At 43.1% G+C, this 21,682-nt stretch overlaps 1 protein-coding gene across 1 annotated transcript; it reads left to right on the top strand.

The window, feature by feature from the left end:
* Positions 1-313: 313 nt before the first annotated feature.
* On the top strand, positions 314-16,888 carry DDX25 (DEAD-box helicase 25). The gene is made up of 12 exons (XM_058544862.1): positions 314-376; positions 999-1,065; positions 1,330-1,374; positions 1,866-2,001; positions 3,205-3,297; positions 3,411-3,513; positions 5,083-5,197; positions 6,175-6,352; positions 11,630-11,867; positions 12,921-13,083; positions 15,172-15,360; positions 16,613-16,888. The coding sequence occupies exons 1-12, from the start codon at positions 314-316 to the stop codon at positions 16,672-16,674; spliced, it is 1,452 nt and encodes a 483-aa protein (XP_058400845.1). The 3' UTR covers positions 16,675-16,888.
* The last annotated feature ends 4,794 nt before the right edge of the window (positions 16,889-21,682 follow it).

Below are 21,682 nucleotides of genomic sequence, written 5' to 3'. Positions count from 1 at the left end.
GCAGCAGGTGAATGTTCACTAGGATAGCGCCCCCTCCCCGGTTTCCTAACACCTGGCCCGGATCGGGGCTGACCAACTAGAAACCTGGCGGATCAACACAGTTCTACCCCTCCTCCCGCGGCCCCTCCCCTCCTCTCCCGACCCCTCCCTCCCTCCTCCCCAGAGCTCAGGCGCCTGCGCGCTGCGCAGCGGGTGGTCAGGGGCGCATAAGCCTGCCCCCTGAGAAAGCCCATTGGTCGCTGAGTGCGGCCAGGCACTGCCTCGCGCCTGTGGGGGACGCCACGTGCCGGGGGCGGGAGCAGCGATCGCAGCTATGGCGTCGTTACTTTGGGGAGGCGACGCAGGGGCGGCGGAGAGCGAGCGGCTGAACAGCCACGTAACCGCCACCGAGCCGGGGAGGGCAAAGGGGCGGGGGCTCGATCAGCACCCCCAGAGGGAAGTCTGCTGGGGAGGGGAGGGGAGGGGGAGCCCCGCTAGCGTTTGGAGTGGGGTGTCAGGTGGTGGAGGGGAGATGGGGCAAGGGTTTGGAAGACGGTCACGGGAAAGGAGACCCCGAGAGAGAACACGACCTTTGGTGTGAAAGGGCAAAATGAAGTCACCTGGAAGTCCCGGGAGCGAAAGCTACCGGAAGTCTCAACTAGACCCTGAGTTTTCTAGTCTCTCAATTTGACCATTAGCCTCGGCTGGCGTCCGTCTTATCTACCAAAGCCCTTGCCTATCCACCGTCCCTTGCTCGTGCTTTGACCCCAAGGACTTTTAGACTAGAAGCCTTTGAAGAGGAACTTAATCTACAGAGGCAGCAGAAAGTCTCCACCAATTTTAGGATAATACATACAGGAGACCTATTCCTGAAAGGAATCCATTAATACCTAACGTTGCAAAGGAAACAGTATTTGGGTGGGCTTCTGTGCATCCCTTCCAGCCCCTGTTAGGGGGGAGCACTGGGCTGCTTGAGGGCTTGCTTCCTAATATTGGTTGAAATTTGTGTCTTTCAATAGTTTTCAAACCTCATCCACCCCCGGAAGAACCTTCGGGGTATTAAGACAACTACAGTCCCAAACGTAGGTGAGTGCTGTTAGGGTAAAGGAGATGGGCCTTAATTAATTAAAAAGCGTTGCTTTCCTCATGTCCCTGGCAACTGAATACCTTTGGCTCCCTTAATTTAACATCCAAGGCCCTCCACTACCTTCCCAGTCTTTTTGCTTACTCCTCCCCTGGATGGCCTTTCCTGTCAGTAAACACAGTTGGCAAGAGAAATTGGGATAATAACGCTTTACATTTCTGCTCGGCATTATCTTTACATGTATTATTTCTCTTCCATCCTTTTAGATGGTTCTGTTAATAACACTGAAGAAGATGATGAAGAAGATGTAGGTAGGAGATAAATTCATTTGCATGTATCTACTAGCATTCTGTGTCAGTCAGTCATGTCTTGGACAATGTGAGTGAAGAATCGCAATTGGAAGAGAACTGTCTTTGCTTCTATTTTCTTTATAAATAGTGAATATCAGAAGAAATACTAAATTAGGAGTGGGGTCGATTTATTTAGAGGAAGTTGAAATGGAATATGTAGGAAAGGGTTAAGAATTTTCAGCTGACAAGGAAAAATTAGATCTGGTGGCAATGGGTGTAGGCTTGCTTGAGGTTAATGTAATAGCAAAGCATAAGAAACTGGATCCTCATGAAAAAAGGAATTCTCAGTGCTATGTCATTTTTTCTGGAACCTTCTTTCAGAAGAAAGATGAGAGTAGGAGCAGTTGCTTTGTATACAACCACTGAATGGAAGGGAGGAACTTATTAGGTGTTGTTCAAGAGGCTTGATTTTTCCCCTGCAATATCCCCTTTTTTATTCTTGCTTTTTCTAGTGGATTTGGCAGCTAATTCACTTTTAAATAAGCTAATCCGACAATCCTTAGTAGAATCCAGTCACCGAGTCGAAGTTTTACAAAAGGATCCCAGCTCTCCACTCTACTCTGTGAAAACATTTGAAGAGCTGCGGCTGTGAGTATTTTTACTCTTTTAGTGTGGGAAAATGCTGGAAAGCATAGCACAGAACAAACAACGATGCTAATAAAAACCATCAGAATTGCCTTCATGTTCTAATATTCAATATTAAAATGAGATGTGTACATTTTGCATGCAGTTAAAATGTAGCTCCAAGAGGAACACTAGGATACCTGAATTGTCCAGTGAATTGAGAACATTTTTGATGGTAAAATATTTTAACCTTGCTGTGCTAAGGGGGATAGCTAAGCCTGACACAGCCATATTGCTACTGTCCATACCAGAATACAGATACAGGGACATTGATGACCCAAATATCCTCTCCCATCTCCTTTAGTTACAAGTTTTTACCTTCCTAGTTATATTTTGTTTCAAATGGTATTAAATGAATAACTTTCCCAAATGGGTTTGCATTTCTTAGGAATTTATCACTTGGTATTAAGGAAATGTGTTTTACCAGGGAGAGTTACTGATACGGACTTATGTAAAGGGGAAAAATCCAAAATCCCAATGCCCAGACATTTTCTAAATGGAAGAAGACTACCTATAATTAAAAGTTCGCTACCAGTAATCTACCAATTAAGCACATCCAAAATGTGCATGTCATTGAAGGTGGAAGTGTTCCAGCCTACTTCACTTTATCACAACTCTTTCTCACATCTATCATGAGGCCCCAGGAAAGATGCATTTAAAAATACTGGCTCAGAAGAGTGAGGTAATATTGTGTCTTCTGTTCCTAGAGAGAATTGATATAAAAATCACCTAAATAAAATTTTGTCTTTTCTGAAATTACTGCTAAAACATCAAAGTTTGTCATTCATTAAAAAGAATTGAACAATAAATCTCACTTAGTTTTCTGCTTGTGTGGAAAATAAAACTCTCCTAGCAATTGATATATTTCTATCAGATGAGTTTGTCCTTTTTTTCTTGGTTCAACAGAAAGTTCAACATTAGGCTTTTATTACTGTCCTCAGCCTAGGCTTATAGCATAGCTTATTTTAGTGGTCCATCTGTACAGGCATGCTTGTATATGTTTTGGAGTTGAGCTATAAATTATATATTTCTAAGTATTACTTTGGCGGTAGTTGCAAGCTCAGTTGCAAAGTGGCTTAATTGAGAAATGCACCTTTCAAGTGTGTATTTCTGAGGCTGCTAACCAATCATAATCTTTAAGTGTATGATTTTTTTTTTTTTTGACAGAAAGGAAGAGTTACTAAAAGGGATCTATGCAATGGGATTTAATAGACCATCCAAAATCCAAGAGATGGCTCTCCCTATGATGCTGGCACATCCGTGAGTTTCCAGGGTAGTGGTATTCCAACTTGGTTATTTTTAGTCTCTTATATTCAATTTATGTCCAGGCTCTTGTATTTAGTTTATGCCCAGTGGTCTCCTCTTCCCTACAGACCCCAGAATCTCATAGCCCAGAGCCAGTCTGGAACAGGAAAAACAGCTGCTTTTGTCTTGGCAATGCTAAGCAGAGTTAATGCCTTGGAATTGTTCCCACAGGTAAGGAAATGCTGAGAGAGAAATGGGAATGCTTGCAATACCAATGATATTTTAGTAATAGGGGTTATTGCTGCAATGATATGACAACATTGAGAATAGACATTCTTTCATAAAATCATAGAATATTGGGTAGCAGTATGGGACAGTAATTGAGAGCCCAGGCTTTATAGCTTGACTGGTTCCAATCCCAACCTCTCTACTTACTAGCTGAATGTCTTAGGCAAGTTAGTAAATCTTTCCGAGTCTGTTGCCTTGTCTGTCAAGATCACATCTATAAAGGCATGGATCGTAGTTGTTGTGTTCACCTTGAATCCTAACCCCAAGCACAGTGCCTGGCTTGTGGAAAGCACTCATTAAACATTGAATGAATGAATGAATGAATGAATACTTGCCTCATAGGATTGTCATACAGATTAAAGGAAATGATGTACTTTTTAGCGTTGTGCTTGGCATGAAGTGAGCATTCAATATTGATAGCTGTATAGCTATAAAACTAGAAGCTCATCCAGTCCACCTTACTCATCTAGCAGAGGAGAAAACTGAAGCTTGGAGAGGGAAATGGCTCATGTAAGGTTACAGGTGTCAGAGAGTCACTGAGCAGGGGCTGGAATGGAGCTTCCCATTCTCCTAGTCTAGCTTGCACTCATGGAAAGCATCTGGTTATCTTTCCCTCCTTCTCCAAACTGTACTTATCAACTCGTTTGGCAAGCTGAGTACCCGAGTATCGAGTGCACTCAGTGCTGTGGGGAAACGAGCATGCTCAGGAAGCTTACCATATGATCAGCAAGATAAGCTGGGGCTGTGGATGAGTAAGACCAGGCATAGGAAATCTTGTGCTTTTTTTTTAGACAAGTTCAGTGAAATTTATGTTTGGAGTTTGATATTATGAATAGAAATTCTTCAAGACAGCTGTGCTGGAGCACATGTTGAGAAATGTGTGTGGAAATGGTTTTTAGCACTTCAGCTCTATTTCCGCCTCCTCTCTATCACAGATCCTTCATTAAAGCAGATAAATGCATTAAATATCACTAGTTTCTCCCACAACATCTTCATTCATCAACAACCACTGTCAACCGTAGGGGAGATGGAAGTAACAGATGAAAGCGTTTGAGGGAATATTCTGCCACAGATGTATAAGATGGATTAGATCAGGCAGGGAGTGTTCTGGAAATAGGCAGACTTTTAATAGCGGGCAGGAGGTGATGGGGATCACACTCAAGCTGTAATTTGTCTTGCATTCCCTCTCTTTGATTTCCAGCCTTCCTACATCCCATTCTTCCCCCACCAAAAAAGCGTGACCAGTGACCTGTGTTTCTTCATAACCCTTGAGAGAGGAATATGTAAAAGACAGCTATCCCTCCATCCTTCTGCCCCTTCTACCCTCCCGCCGAAACTCATCATTCCCCTCAGATCTATCAACTGCTAAATTGTATTCAATTTGAAACATTTTATTCAGCCAAAATTTCCAATTTCACTTCTGTGCCTCTCCCTGTACAGATTTTAATTGTATTTCAAATCTGCATGATGGCTTGTATGAACCTTCCTCCTTCCCCCTTCTGTATCTCACAGTGCCTCTGCCTGGCTCCTACTTATGAATTGGCTCTGCAAACCGGCCGTGTGGTTGAACGGATGGGAAAATTCTGTGTGGATGTTCAAGTGATGTATGCCATTCGGGGCAATCAAAGTATGTATCGGTAGCCAGTCCTGGCTGAGTTTTTAAATCCTGACTCCACCACTAACCAGTATGTTATATAACTTCTCTGCTTTCTTGTATCTAAAGTAGGGGATATAATAGCACCTGCATCATAGAGTTGTTTAGAATTAAATGAGATGATATAGATAAAGCACCGTGCACAGCGCTGGGCACATAATGAAGACCCGGTGAATGTCAGCTGCATCATTTCCACATCCCACAGGAGGATGCTTTTGTATATTCTTTTCTTTGAGGTTCAGTTGTTTTGGTGCAGAATAGCTTTTATTGTTTAACTTTTTCATTAAAGTGTTATATGCGTATAGTGAAAAAAATCTTTAAAACTCAGAAGATTAGAAGGTAAAAGTGAAAGTTGTTCTTCCTTGTCCTCCAAACACCTATTTCCAAAGATAACTACAGTTTTGTTAACAGACTTTCATTTTTGCGATTTTTTTGAGCTCATACACATACGAATGCACATATATATTATTTGTTTTCATAGAGTGTTTAAAAAAATGGGAGCGTTTTTTTCCATACTGTTAAAAAACTTACGTGATTTGGACATCTTTCCATATCAGTACGTAAGAGCCCCACCTCATTCTTTTGACTGGCTGCGTAATACTCCATAACTTATTTAATGTAACTTATTGATAGACACTTTGGTTGTTTTCCGTTTGGGGAGGGTTTGTAGGGTTTTCGCAACTGGGCCAGTATTTCTGTAGGACAGTGGGATTGCCGCAGGGTGGCTTTTTAAATGACTGTGGAGCAGAATCACATATGCAGGACTATTATCGTTACAATAAAGCTAGAAACTCGGGAATTTATCCTAAAACTCTGCAAAATCAAAAACACAATGACCCTCAGGGGTTGCGCTTGGAAAATCATTAAGAGCTGTAAGTGGCATTGCCCTGAACTGTGGACTGCTAGAGTCGTCTGCATCTGAAGGAGCCCTTCAAACCTTTTCTTTCTAGTTCCCAGAGGCACTGACGTCACCAAACAGATTGTAATCGGCACTCCTGGGACTGTCCTAGATTGGTGTTTCAAGCGAAAGTTAATTGATTTGACTAAAATTCGTGTGTTTGTCCTGGATGAAGCCGATGTGATGATCGACACGCAAGGATTCTCGGATCAAAGCATCCGTATTCAAAGGTAATCTTCACGGTCATCCTTTCTTCCTGGATCTTCTGTCCAGACTAGGAATTTCATTTGTCTGCTGCTCCTAATTGTCTTTACTGCTTAATTCCCCACTTTCTTCATCTTTAAAACAAACTGAAGTTGTCTTGATTTTCACTAGCTCAACAGTCCGTCAGCCTGCGGTAAGTTTTTGACTTCTTCACCTTGTAATCTTGCCTGACTCCTTTCCTTTTGCAGGCTTAGAGACGGGATCCATTTGCTGGGGCTCCACCAGATTTTGCCAACAATTTTTTATATTTCTAGCAAAATTCTAAAGAGAATTTATTAAAACCTAGTAGGACTACTGTGAGGGTACCGGGGGTAAGTGGTATAGAGAACACAGTAACCTGCAATCATAAGTCTGGTGGCCTAGTCCTGACTTGGCCTCTAATTGGTTAAATAAATCGTCTTATTGTCCTAGGCCTCTCTCTCAGGATCACCTGAGGGGCTTAAAATTACAGATTACCAGCCTAACCTGAGATTTACTGCATCAGAATTTCTGGGAGTGGCCTTAGGAATCTGTGTCACTTATTTTTAAAGTATTTATATGCTCAGCTTTAAATTCTAATAGTACTGAAAGACTTGTAATGAAAGACAGTGATCCCCACCCCATCCCCTGGAGAATACCTCTGTTCTGATGTTAACCTTCATCTCTTTAAATAATATGCTTATATTGCTGTTTCTTGATATATGATCACTGTCTGGTGACTCCTCGTACGGGAGGTAGGAATTCAGTGCTTTCATTCCACCATCCACTCTCACTTCCTGTCCCCTCTGTCACATCTCTGTGGTTACATCATAAGAGTTTGGTTACATTAACAGTCAATATTGATATCACTATGACATTATAAATATTGTTGAGCAGTATATTATTATAATTATGTTTTTCTTATACCGCTTTTTCCCTTGGAAGTAATAATTGCCTCTTCTGTTTCATTGGTATCACTGTTTGGGATCTTTCTTTTTTCTCTGCCTTTTTCATCATGTGTATCATATGTCAATGATATCTTCAAATAGTCAAGTACATTTTAAAAATCCATCGATCTCTTTGCCCTGAAGATCTGCCGAGCTCCTTCTCTCCCGTGTCAGTCTGGACTGCTTGCTCTCCAGGCCTCCTGTTACAGCTGTCATTATAGTTTTGGAGAAACAGCATATTGTTTCTGTTTTGCTGTAATCTTTTTCTCCATTCTCATCCTCAGTGTATTTCCAAATTGGAAATGGACATCCTTTTTGACTCAAATTTTGACAATTGACTTTATGGCAGGCCAACATTTTAAATCTTTTCAAAGGCCAGGAACAATGATAGTCATCTTGTAGGCATATGTCTAAGGTAGCTATCTTCTTCTATTTCTGTACAGTTAAAAATCTCAATAAGTGCTTTTGCAAGTTTTGAGAAACTCAAGAGTGACCTTTTTGATACACTTTACATTTTGATAAACTTTATCTGCATTTTGATAACTACATTATCAAAACTTTGTTAACAAAAAAAAGCAAATTGTATGGCTTTTTAGAAGTGGTGTGTACAGAGTATGCAGGACATTTAACTGGTAAGATCTTTTCATGTTCTTTGATAAGAAGTTTATAGATTGAATGGAATCTGCCAAATTTACGTGTGCACTGTCTACTGCATGTGCAGATAGTTGAGCAAAGGCTAGGTTGTATTTCGATACCATATCAACAGTCTTTTGTATTTTTTTTATTTTATTAAAACATTATAGAAGTCAAGAAGATGCTTTGAAATTCCATATTTCAAATCCAAGTACCTAAGAAATAGGGGCAACATATTTTTTGTTGCTGTGATTTGACGTATCACTTGATACAGTGTAGAAAGCATGATCATTGATATCTATCATTGATATGATAGAATCAGCTCTACACAGAAAGAGATAAGACACCTGTCATCAAAATTTCTCCATTTGTTCACCCACAGGACGTTTTAGTTGCAACCTCTGAGCCGGGAAATGTAACTTGACTCAGTTTCATAGGGGTATCAAAGGAAGGATTCAATAACGCATGTCCGTTTGGGTGGAATGGCCAGACTAATTCAGCGTCCACTGTTTCCAGCCAAGCACTGGTGTTTTTTGAGGAGGCAAAAAAACTTTTAATTTGGAAGTATTGCCTGTCTCATCCTGAACTTGTGCGATTCAGTCTCCATGTGTGCTTTTCACATCCCCTTCTCCACCATGCGTAGTCCCAAATTCTTCCCTTCAGATGGTGCAGCATGCTCTCTTTTCGTTCTTTACTTCTTTAACCCAGTGGTATGTGTCCTTCCGTCCATCGTTTAAGTGGCACTGTCGTTTCACCTTCTTTTTCTATCCTGTCTGGATCATCCTGGCATTGTTCTCTATTTCTTTTCCATAGATTCCTTTTCTTGCATTATGGATGCAATATGTTTCTGTTGTCTCTCTGAGGATATTAATTATAGTATTTAAAACTTTTTTTCTGTTCTCCACATTGTCTCTGAATTATCTGAGTTTCCTTTTTTGTTTTTTTGCTATGGTCTCTGTCTTTCATGGTGGACCTTTCCTCGTCATGTCGGGTGATAATGTGGCCAGCCTTTCATAATCTAAGATGAGAAACTGTCAAGCTTATTGACAGCTCTGTGTTCATGGTGGAGGCTTGTGACATGGCAAGCTTCACTTCAGGATGATTGTCATAGGTCTTTGGGACTATGTAATGGCTGCTCTCCTTCCTGGGAGATACCCACTTGGTTGCTGGCATTGTGGAAGCATGGCAGGGGAATGGGCTGAGAGGAGTCAGTATGCATAGTTTCCCCTGATCCCCTATTTTCAGGTCCATGCTTTACCCTCACCTTCTACTGAGGCTGGTATCCCCAAGTTTGAAATTTCTATGCAGAATAAACCTCTAGTCTTCTGCTGCTACATGCATAGCTGCCTAAAGTAAGGTGGGGTCCAACTGCTCCTTATACATGTTTTCAGCCAGACTTCCTATTTAAAGTAATTTTGGCCAAAGATCAAGCGAGACTCCCTTCTTGCCATCCCTTACCAATAAGTTGGTATATTTATCTATAACAGCAAATGAAAGATTCAAAACTCCAGGAAAGATTCACCAAAAAGGGCTGTCTACTCAAGAGAATATTAAGTAATAATTGGATAGAGCATTTATGTTGGTTATTTATCCCCCCATTGTTCAGTTTTCCTTCCTTTTTTTTTTTTGCTGAGGAAGATTTGCCCTGAGCTAACATCTGTTGCTAATCTTCCTCTTTTTGCTTGAGGAAGATTCACCCTGAGCTAACATCTCTGCCAGTTTTCCTCTATTTTGTATATGGGTTGCTGCCACAGGATGGCTTGACAATGAGTAGTGTAGGTCCATGCACGAGAACCGAACCTGGGCCGCCAAAACGGAGCATGCTGAACTTAACCACTAGGCCACGGAACCAGCCCCTGGTTTTCCTTTCTTCTGTTTAAAAAATATTAAATCACAGTACTGTCCAATCAAAATATAATGCAAGCCACATGTGTAATTTTTAAATTTTCTAATAGCTACATTAAAAAAAAGAAACGGGGGCCAGCCCGGTGGTGTAGTGGTTAAGTTCACGTGCTGCACTTCGGTGGCCCGGGGTTCGCAGGTTCAGATCCCAGGCATGGACCTACACACCGCTTATCAAGCCGTGCTGTGGCAGGCGTCCCACATATAAAGTGGAGGAAGATGAACACGATGTTAGCCCAGGGCCAATCTTCCTCAGCAAGAAGAGAAGGATTGGCAATGGATGTTAGCTCAGGGCTAATCTTCCTCACAAAAAAAAAAAGAAAAGAAATGAAATTCATGTTATATTTTGTTGAACCCAATGTTAGCCCTGGTGCCATCTTTTTCCAGATGAAGGATTGTGATATATCATGGCCAAGAGGCCCTGGCATGCTAATGCAGAATTCTTCTCATGTCTTCTAGCATACCGCCCCCATTACCCGTCCTTTTCACCGACTTCTCTGGTCTCTGGTGCTTGCAGGTCCTAGACCTCTCAGTGCTCTGAGGGAACCAGTCTTTTCCACTTAGCTACTTCTTTCATCAATGTTTCCCTCTATAGCACTTGTATTTTCCTCCACTTGCTCGTTTATCACACTTTTCATTCTTCCAAAAATGCATTGAAATATCTCTTCCACCAGTTTCTCCTTTCCTATTGTCCATGTTTTTGTGGATTCAGATCTTTTTATCTCTTTATGTAAGTGGGATGTGGGAAGCTGGGAAGGTAACACAGATAGACAGTCTACCATAATTAACCAGGGTCTATCAAAGACTATTATTTTGAAAAGCTCCCCAGATGATCCAGGCCGCAGGCTTAAACAGTGTTTGGGAATCACTGGACTATGTGATCTCTCCCACTCCCTTTTAGCACTAACAGCTTATTCTTCTAAGTGTTCTGTCTTCTCAAAAGTGGTGATTTCTCTCTGGTCTCTCTATTTTGTTAAAAACAAATTAACCTCTTTATTTATGTAAAAAGTATGGACAGAGAAATACACAAATCATAAGTGTACCACTGAGTGAATTATGACAAGGAGGCTGTGCTCATGTGACAATGGCCCTGGTAGAGAAATAGAACTATACCAGCACTTCCGAAGTCTCTACGGCCGTTTCCTACCAGCAGCCCCTCCCTTCTCCCCAGGCGTCACCTGTCTCCTGACTGCTAACGCCTTAGATGCATTTTGCCTGTTTTTGAAGTCCAGGTGAATTAGCCCTGTATTCATTATGGGTTCAGTTTACATTTCACCTGCAATAGCATTTTCCCCTTTGCTCCCCTTTGCTCCCCTTTTATTTGTATCCATATTCTTCCCATTCCAAATAAAGTTAGTTGTGGCTCTTGTTTTTTCCCTCCCAAGAAATATATCACCTGCCATCAAATGACTAGCCTCTGTGTCCTGCATCCCGTGTAACTGTGTGCGATGATTGCCATAAAGAGCATCTAACTAACACTCTTGGCTCCACGCTTCTACCTCTCCCAAGGAGAAAATGGGCATGAAAAACCTCAGACCCTCCAGAATATGTATCTAAACTTGGCTCTGGAGCTCCACATTCAGTTTACGTAATTTTCCAAATTCTTGGTGGCGGGGAGGGGCAGGACACGTGGCTCTTTGCATGAAGATGTATCTGGTCCTTACAGGCAGCACCTCACGCTGACCCTGGAGCAGCTGTGCAGAGAGCTTATGGCGGTGGGTGTGAAGTGCTGGAAGCTGCCTGGAAGGAGAGGAGGGACAGCATGGCAGTTGGGTGACGGCCTTCTTGCCTTCCCTCTTCCAGAGCTTTATCCTCCGAATGCCAGATGCTCCTCTTTTCAGCGACCTTCGAGGACTCTGTGTGGCAGTTTGCGGAGCGAATCATTCCTGACCCTAATGTTATCAAGTTACGGAGGGAGGAGCTGACCCTGAACAACATCCGGCAGTATTACGTGCTGTGCGAGAGTAGGAAGGACAAGTACCAAGCTCTGTGCAACATCTATGGCGGCATCACCATTGGCCAGGCCATCATCTTCTGCCAGGTAACTGCTGAGATTTGTCTTCGTCACGCCCAGACTTCCCTGCAGGGGGAGGTGGGGGGACAATAGTAGAGCCGGGGACCATATTCAGCAGTTTTTGTACATTATGTAGTTGAATCTTGAGAGCAACTCTGAATAGAAATTATCTGTCTTTCATGGGTGAAACTTAGAAAAGTTAAGTAATAGGGTAGGACTGCAATACGTTAAACAGAAGACATCCTTATTTTGAGAGGGACTGCTTCTGACACTTCCTCATTTAGGTTGATGTTATTTGTAGGGTTTTTATAGATACCATTTATCAAGTTAAGAATGTTCTCTTCTATTCGTGACTTACTATGAGTAAAGTAGCCACTCAGTTACTCACTGTTACCTATTTTTTTGCTCTCTGACATTTTTCATGTTCCTGTATTGGTTTTAGTTTCTCACTCCCCCTTGAATACTCTAAGCTCCATGACAGTGGGATCATATCCATCCCTTTCACATCCCTTGCACTAGAATAGCACCCACCTGGCCTGTGGACAGCACTGAAACATATTTGTAGACTAAAGAAAAGTTTGGCTCTGCCACAGACTAGCCACATAACCTTGGGCAAGTTACTTAATGTTTGTAAGATTTGGGGCCTTTTTTTAATTTTTAAAATGAAATTAGGTTGCTCCTTCATCAAATTGTTGTGAAAGAAAATGACCATAATGTGTGTAAAGATTTTAGCAAGATGCCTGGCATACGTGCAGCACTGTTAGAGTATCTGACGTTGCCGTTATTACAGTATCTCATTTTGTCCTCAGACCACCTGTGAGGTAGGTAGGACATTTTTATTATCTCTGTTTCATGGCTCAGAAGCTAAAGTTCTGGCAGGGAGGATGTGACCTTTAGAAGCACAGGGGGAGGGGAGAGTTCCGTGCCCCTTTCTAAGGTTCCTCTGAGATTGAGGGAGAGATGAAGCAAATCTCTGCAGCCCTTCCCGGCTACCCTGCTGTATGTACATCCATGAGCATGGCAAACACGGCCAGTCTGCTTTAACTTGGGGTGCTGTGCTGGGTTTTGTTTTTTATGTAGACTCGTCGAAATGCCAAGTGGTTGACTGTGAAGATGATACAGGATGGCCACCAAGTGTCTTTGTTAAGCGGAGAGCTGACTGTGGATCAGCGAGCTTCCATCATTCAGAGGTTTCGGGATGGGAAAGAGAAAGTTCTTATAACGACCAATGTCTGTGCTCGAGGTGTGTGTGTATGTATTTAAAGTCAAGGTTATTGAGGTATAATTTACATATGATAAAATTCACTCTTTTTAAGTATACAGTTCAGTGAGTTTTGACAAACATCAATAGTCATGTAACCATCATTGTAATCAAAGTACAAAACATTTCCATCTCCCCCCCAAAATTTCTTTCTGCTCTTTTGCAGTCAGTCTCCGCAACTACTGGACTCTGGTAACTACTGATCGAATTTCTGTCTCTATATTTGTGTCTCTTCCAGAACGCCATATAAACTAAATCCTACAGTTGGTAGCGTTTGTGTCTGACTTACTCCCACTTGACGTAATGCTTTTAAATTCATCAGTGTTGTTACATGTATCAGTAGTTCATTCCTTTTTATTGCTGAGTAGTAGTCCATTGAGTGGATATACCATAGTTCGTTCATCCATTCACCAGTTGATGGACATTTGGATTGTTTACAGTTGGGGGCTTTTTTGGATAAAGCTGTACTAAACATTCATATATAGGTCTTGTGTAGACATATGTTTTCATTTCTCTTGGGTAAATACCTAGGAATAGGATTTCTGGGTCATACGATGAATGTATGTTTAGCTTTATGAGAAACTGCAAAACTGTTTTCCGAAGTGGCTGTACCATTTTTCATTTCCACCAGCAATGTAGGAGGGTTCCCGTTGCTCTGCATCCTTGTCAGCAATTGGAATTGTCACTCTTTCTCATTTTAACCTTTCTATTAGATATGGGTGGTATCACATGTTTTTAACTTGTGTTCCCTAATGACTAATGACATTGGTCATCTCTGAGGTGTTTTTAATTTTAAAACTATTCACTACTGAGAAAAACAATCATTGTTTTTTCAACAGAAGGGCCTTCCTACTTTCTTCATCCCTCCTGTGTCTTGCCTCGACACTGTACTCAAACCACGTTTCTAATTCGTCCTTAGTTCAGCAAATAGAACTGAGGACCTGCCACGAGTGCTGATCTTGGCACTTCGGAAGAGTAGCCTGAAAAATGATGAGGCCCCTGCCCCTCAGGAGCTCACTGCCTAGACTCTTGACTCTAGACCAGCACTATCCAATAGAAATTTCTTCACTGATGGAGATGTTCTATTCTGTGCTGTCCAATTGGTAGCCACTAGCCATATATGGCTATTGAGCACTTAAAATGTGGCCAGTTGACTAAGGAACTGAAGTTTTAATTTGAATTAATTTAAAGTTAAATAGCCACATGAGGGTAATGTTATTGGACAGCACTATCTAGACCCCACAGGAAGGACGGCACAGAGAGTTCCAAAGTCGACGCACAGTGCAAGGAGTACAAGGACAGTGACCCAGACAGCTTGTTGGTACTGGGGGACTGAAGCACTGGGGGATCACAGAAGTCTTCCTGGGAAACATTAGATGTGGAAGGTTTTGAAGGAAATGTAGAATTCAGTTTGATGAGAATTTACAGTTTGCTTGGGAAATGACAAGACCGTGTGACTGTATTGTTGGATTTGTGAGTCAGGAGAGGAAGAAATGAGACTTGAGGTAGTTTGGAAGTCTTGAGTGGCTTGTACTTTATCTTATACAATTGGGGCAGTTGGGTTCCAAACACAAGTGCTCTGGACATGGCTGTGGGGACTGTGGTGAGAGATTAGAGGAGCAGGAGAAGTGAGGGCGGGGAACCAGTCCGGAAGTTGTGGTAACAGTTGAGGCAAGGGATCAAAAAGACCTGGTTAGAACAATGGCCATGGAGTGGAGCAGAGCTGGGGCCCCGCGATGGGTGAGGGGCCTGCTGGGGACTGGGCACAGCAGGAGCGGAGAGGAGGGAGTGGCTCCATGGGCTGGGTGAGAGCCCCTCCCACAACACACACACACTCTTTGTACACATTTGGACTTCTGTGAATTAGCTTCTACTGACACTCCTATCCAACATCGTAGACATACTGTGCAAGCAAATGCCTGACCAGAGAACCTGTTTCAGTTATGTAAAACCAGATATAATTTATAAATTTTGTCTATTAAATGAGAATTCCCTCGGCAGATGTGGTTCTTGAATAGCTGTGTCCTAAGGAAAAGGTTACAGGCCCCTACAGTGTCTTTCCTCTTCTAGGGATTGATGTGAAGCAGGTCACGATTGTTGTGAACTTTGATCTCCCCGTAAACCAAGCAGAGGAGCCAGACTATGAAATCTACCTCCACCGCATAGGGCGGACGGGACGCTTTGGGAAAAAAGGCCTTGCCTTCAACATGATTGAAGTGGATAAGCTGCCCCTGCTTATGAAGATCCAGGATCACTTTAGTAAGTAGCACCTTTCACAGTGGGAACTGTGGACCTGCTAAATGCTGAGAGTGATGATGTGTGTCATGGACCTCAAGCCCAGAGGCTCTGATAGGATGAGGGCAGGAGCCATGGAGTAGAAGGCTTCTAATTCACAATGCCAGAGTTCCTAATATAAGACTGTTGACTAATTCATATATGGTAGTTAAAAATTTTTAAATCAAGTGGAATTAATATGAGCTCAGATTTGTATGTTATTGCTCATTCTGGGATCTGGAACAGATTTTCGTGTCCTTTAAAGAATGACCTTAAGCAAAATAATGAAGTCCTTATGATTATAGTCTGTCCCCAGCTTCCTCTTTTTCACGTTTCCCTTCCTCTCGCCCCACCCTACCAAATAGGACAGTCCTAACTTCTGAGGTCTGCTGCCCTTCCTGCAGCACCCCCATCTAAACAAGGCAAGCTCTGATAACCTGCAGGGCTCTTGGACTGGAAACTGGAAGGGTGATGGAACCTGAGATTCCACTTCTCAAATGACCCCATGCCCCGAAGCCATGGAGATGGCTAGGGAGCAGGGGAGGAGAAACACTCAAATGACTCCAAATATATCTTTCACCTTTCAGGACAATGGTGCTTAACCTTTGTGGGAAGCAATGGACACTCTCCCTGGGGAAATGCACGTAGACACATGCATGCAATTTGGAATATAATTTTAAAAGGTGTGCAGACTGATTGTAGCACATCCGTGAACACTTCAGGGAAGTTGGTTAAGCACCCCTGTGTTAGGATAACTGAGGAGGGGTGGGGGGAGAGAACCGTTACGATCCACTGTTTCTATGGTAAGCTCCTAAAGACCTGGTCTTGGGAAGTGACCTCAGGAGGAGCCTTCATCCCTCTCCCTGTTGCCATCCCACACCCCCACTCCCCATACACATACCCACTTCATTCCTTCTGAGCTCTGTCGGGCCTCTTCCCAGGCTCCCCTCACTTGCACTCTGACCTTTTTTCTGCCTCAAGGTACCTAGACATGTATTTTCTGTTGTCTGGTGCATTCAGTGCTATTTTAGTCAGTATTAATCAGTTATTTTGATATCATCCCTTCCTTATCAAATCTAGAGAATGTTCCTATCTCAAGGCTTTTGTATACAAGGTGTCACAAGAACATATATATTTTTTCAGAGGTGTCACTGTCTTCAGAAATTCAGAGTTGAATGGAATGAGATTCCATTTAGGCCCTGGGATAAAACTGGTCCCTTCTCTTTTGTTCTTTTAGACAGCAATATTAATCAACTCGACCCTGAAGATATGGATGAAATTGAAAAGATTGAATATTGAAGAAAGAACTTTATTGTTTGTGAACTATCCTAGTTTATGTGAGAATGTCCCAGTGGGTTTTGAAGGTAATTTTTTATGTTGAGGCTTTTTCAACGTGAAACTATTACATATTGCAAAATAAATGTTGTGGTAGCCTTAGTTTTAAGACCTGGGGTCTTTTTGAAACCAAATTGATGTGAAGCATATGGTCCTTTTGAATAAAAAAGCAAGATTATTTCTTATTCTCATCTTTTGACAGGTAAACATCTTTGTGTGGACCACTGGGATGTTTTTGGATTTAGTTTATAGAATCTGAGCCGATTATGCCTCTTGTGAACATCTTACAGTGCCACGAGATGGCAGTAGAACTTTACTGCTTTTTTTTGGAATTTGCATTAGTAGGGCAAATGAAAAAGCCACACCTCGTCAGGCCTCACTCACAGGCTGCCCCTTCTAGCCACTGTCTGACCTCCCCCATGCATGCATGCTTGCCAGCCGTGCACACACGTGCACACAATCACATATATTCTTAGGTGAGAGTGCAAGGTGAAACCTTTAAAAAGCAAAACAATTTGGAAGAGAGAACATTTTGCTTTTTTAATGTTTCAACTGACATACAGAATTTCAAAATATTTTTCTGTTTTGCTTCTTAATGCCTTCAAATTAGAGAAGATTTAATCTATCATCAGTTATTTAATAGTTTCTGAAAATGTGGCTTTAATATAGGTGTTTCTTAAAAACTGGAAGTGGGGGAAAAAAACCCTCTTGCCTTATTAAAGAGGTAACATTTCAGGAATCCAAAAGGTTTTGCTTTTAAGAACTTAAAGGTATATCTAAGAATCCGGGATGTTTTCCTGCAGGTCCTGTTGAGATGCTTTTTTCTTCTCACATTTGCTACTGAAAAGTGAAACAGTGAGCTTGAGAAAACGGGGGGAAATTGATACTCTCCCGGAAAGCTCGAGCAGGTTTTGCAGCCTCGAGTCAGAGCCCAGGCCCTGGCTCTGTCACCCCAGACGACCCCTGGCAGCATCAGTGAATGCTCCTGTCACCCCGGCGTGGAAGGGTGTTTCTGGCGTATCTCTTTTGATATTCCACATCCATGTCACCCTGCCCTTGTTTTCTCCCTGTGAGCAGGGCTCAGAAATACGTGATCATCATCCAGCTTCCTCACTCCACAACCGATATGTATTGCACACACTTTATGCCAACAGCAGGGAAAGGGAGATGAGTAAGATGGTACAGTTGTCTCAGAATTCAGAGTCGAATAGCAGAGACCCAGAATAAGCCAGCATCCTAATAGACTATGCTCAAGGAGAGTGTACAGGTCGCTAGTAAAGCAAGAGGAGGGACCCCTAACACCAGCTGGGCCCGCTTCCCACAGGAGAAGACACTGCATCTCCTATTACAGGAGAGAAGTATGGATTTCATAGTGCCTCTCATCATGGCCTTAGTACCACTGTGCAGTTATCTGACACGGGTCCACTGAGGCAGTGTTCCAGATCCCGCTCATCACCAGAATTACCTGGAGAACTTGAAAAAAAATAGATTCCTTCGCCCATACAGGAAAAAACAGACTCTCTGAGGGTAGAGCCCAGAAATACACGCTTATATAAAGGAGCTGAAAGCATAGGAAAGCAGTAGGCAATAAAGACCACTATCCTAGGAGACGCTGAGGCCCAGAGAAGTTCTCAGAGACAGATTTTGTGAAAGGGGAGCTCCCACCTCTCCATGCCCACTCAGGTTCTCCTGACGCTGTGTCTGCCTTCCTCTCTGGACTGTGACCAGCCTGTGAGCAGTCCTACACAGAGCCCAGCACGTAAGAGGCACTCAGTGAATATTTGTTCTTGTTGACATATTCCTTTGCCGTTTCTTCATTCACTAACATTCTTCCCTGATGTTTTCCATCCTAGTTTTGAACCCCAATTATATGGCACAGGATGAATAAGCATAGGAAGTCTATCAAGATATTTTGCTCTCTCGCTATTTGAGAATCGAGTTGGACTTTGAATTATGCTCAGCTCAGTGTTAGGGGGTCTTAAATAAAACTTCTCCACTTCCCTTTCCAGTTCAGATCGCTGATGGAATCTCTGCCAATTACCCTCACAAATGTGTTCAGTTATTTCCATTTGGCAACTGTTCCCACAAGGTCTGCAAATAGTGGGTATTCTTCTGCCTTCCCCTCTGCCCCTCTCCTCATATCCCTTTGTCTCGCCACCTAGGAGGCAGCACAGCCATCCTGTGTTCTTTGTGCATCACAGCTGTCTTAACACTAACTGTCCAGTTTGGTGAGTCAACAATCCAAAGCCTCTTTTGCAGGGTGCAGCTCCTTGCTCAGAACTGCAAGCAATTTTCACATCTCTGTGCATGGCCTGGCCAAGGTCATCTCTCTCAGTTGATGCCTGCCTGAGGAAGAAGTAAATGGAGAAGCAAGGAGTAGCCAGCTGATTTCAGAGCATCTGTGAGCTGGGTTAATCAGCTGTGTGTTACTTGGCACCAAATACTAAACCAAATCCATTAGGTTTATCTTGGCCGGCTGAATACGGTTAGCATATTGAAATTCACGATTACGTAGAGCAGGGCTGTGGTCTCTAGTGGGAGTGGTGAGTGAACACCCTGCCTGGGCACAGCTCCTGTGATGTTAGGTGCTGGATCTATGGCAACTATGAATAAGAGGAAAGGCAGACACGGTGGTCATAGTCTGGTAGGATGTCTGACAGCCCTCCTCAGGAGACATTGTTGCTTTTGGTCACGACAGAGTGTTGATCCTCCTCCGCAAAGCTCAGTCCCCATGAAGGCTGCTGGCAGTCTCTGCACATGTGATCAACAGTGGAAAATCTTGGAGAATTGCTGGGGGGTGAGCAGTACCTTCCAGACACTGGGGAGAGAAGCCGGTTGTGTCAGCCTTGGTTTGCTCTTGGTCATCTCAGATGCTCAGTCTCCTTCCCTTTGATTCAAGTAGGGGTCCACATCAGAGAGAGGACCCAAGCAGACACAACACAGCTGTTGAGATGGAAGCTCATGGGAGTCCAGAGCAAGGACCTCTCCATGGGCTGTACTTCTTTGCCTTCTGAACTCGAGGGCCTTCCTCTGTCCCCTGCTGCTGTTGTACAGAGAGCCTATGTGTGCTGATCCAGAGGACACTTGGGGCCCAGCAGATGGACACGTATTGAAAACCAAGGGACTAACGGGAGAGTCAGGTCCTCTTAAGTCCTACCGCCTCACTCCAACCTTCCAACACTTTCAGGGACTCATCATGTATAAGATTGTAACCCATGGACTGTGAAATATCACAGTCTTGCTATATGCTGCAGGGAATACCAACTCTGCTCTAGGGAAAATCCAAGAAGAGCTCACCCCAGCGTTTTCTATACTTTTTTTAAGCCATGGCTGAGAGAAGAGTGAGAACTTTCCCTCCTTACTTCTACTGCTGACCCCCTCCTCCAGGGCTGCTGCTCACCTCCCCAGGCTGATGTTTTCATTCCTAGGTTCTGCATTCTCCTGGGTCCTTGGCTCTCCTGTGCTCCCTGCATCTCTGAGGAGGGGTGATCACCCAGGCTCTGGCCTTCTCACACCCCTCCTAGCTGTCCTCAGCTGTGCCGCTGGCGCCCTCTGACACTGGTTTTCCTTACCGCTTTGTGTCTCCATCAGCTCGGGCTGCCGTAACAAAATACCACGGACTGGGTGGCTTAAACAACAGAAATTTATTTTCTCACAGTTCTGGAGGCCATAAAGTCCAAGATCAAGGTCCATCAGGGTTTAGTTTCTGGTGAGAACTCTCTTCCGCCTTCTTCCTGTGTCCTCACATTGGCAGAGAGAGCAAGAACTGTCTCTCATGTCTCTAATCCCAAAATCCCATCGTGAGGGTCCCACCCTCATGAGCTAATCACCTCCCAAAAGCCTCCCCTCCAAATATCATCACACTGGGGGTGGGGGACAAACATTGTGCCTCACCTGCCAAATAACACCTTGCAATCTGTCATTTTACAATATAACCGTAGCACTTTGCAAACTGTCATTTTAAAATTTGGGTGGGGTTGAAGCACCGTTATCCATTTTTAATTTGGTTTCCCACTCCAGCTTTAAACATAAAACTTTTAGGCTCTTCTAATGAAATACAGGAAACACACGTGCAATGTGGTGATTATTGGTTACAAGAAGTAATAGTGTGTCCCAAAAACCCAGAGTCCCATTGCCCGTGTGGAGCTGCCAGCCTCCCTCACAGTTTACCAGCCTTCCGCTTCTGCTGCTGAGGTGAGACAACCAGGAGCTCTAGGGTAGTCAGAAAGATGAGCACTGAAAAGATGGCTTCCTCCTCTTGTTCTCAGAAGAACTGAAAGAATTTTCTAAATGAAAATCTTTACAGATCTAAAGTCTTTAGTCTTTAGAGAGAAGCCTGGGCAACTGTCTGTAGCACTTTTTTTGGGGATTCATCTTTGCTCATAATTTTTTTCTATTCAACAGACTAGCCATGGGTTTCTATATTCCCATTTCTAGAATATACTTTTCATGAATAGGGATAGTCTCATATTTTGAGCTTAATATTTTTCTTTTGTTAGGAAGAATGATGCAGTCTCACTCCAGTCCCTTAGTTTGTGCTGTGTGGTTTGAAATCCCAGTTGGGAGGAAGTGATTGAGCAGGCCTGCTTTGTGTGAGATTTAGAGGCATGGTCACGTATAACAGCGTCAGGCATGATTGAGAAGGCAGAGCCTGAACAAGCTGCTTTGTGAGGTGGTGAGCTCCTCGTTCATGAGAATATTCAGTCAATCAGAAGTATTCATTACAGGTACTTGCAATGGATGCTATAGTTCTAGTTCTTGAATTAGCTGGGAGTTTGGAATAAAATATCACTGAGACTCTGCCCATCCTAAAATACCATTATTTCCACGACCCCACACAGCAGAATTACACACATGGAAGAACATGAGCTATGGAAGCTTTGCTCAGAGGAAGATTATTTTCCACAAATGAGAAGAAAATGGAGTGATTAACTCCTAGTGCACCCTGTCTTAACTTTGAGATTCACTGGCT

Source organism: Diceros bicornis, chromosome 7, assembly GCF_020826845.1.
Source record: "Diceros bicornis minor isolate mBicDic1 chromosome 7, mDicBic1.mat.cur, whole genome shotgun sequence".
Lineage (NCBI taxonomy): Eukaryota > Metazoa > Chordata > Mammalia > Perissodactyla > Rhinocerotidae > Diceros > Diceros bicornis.
This window is presented reverse-complemented; position numbering and strand designations above follow the sequence as displayed.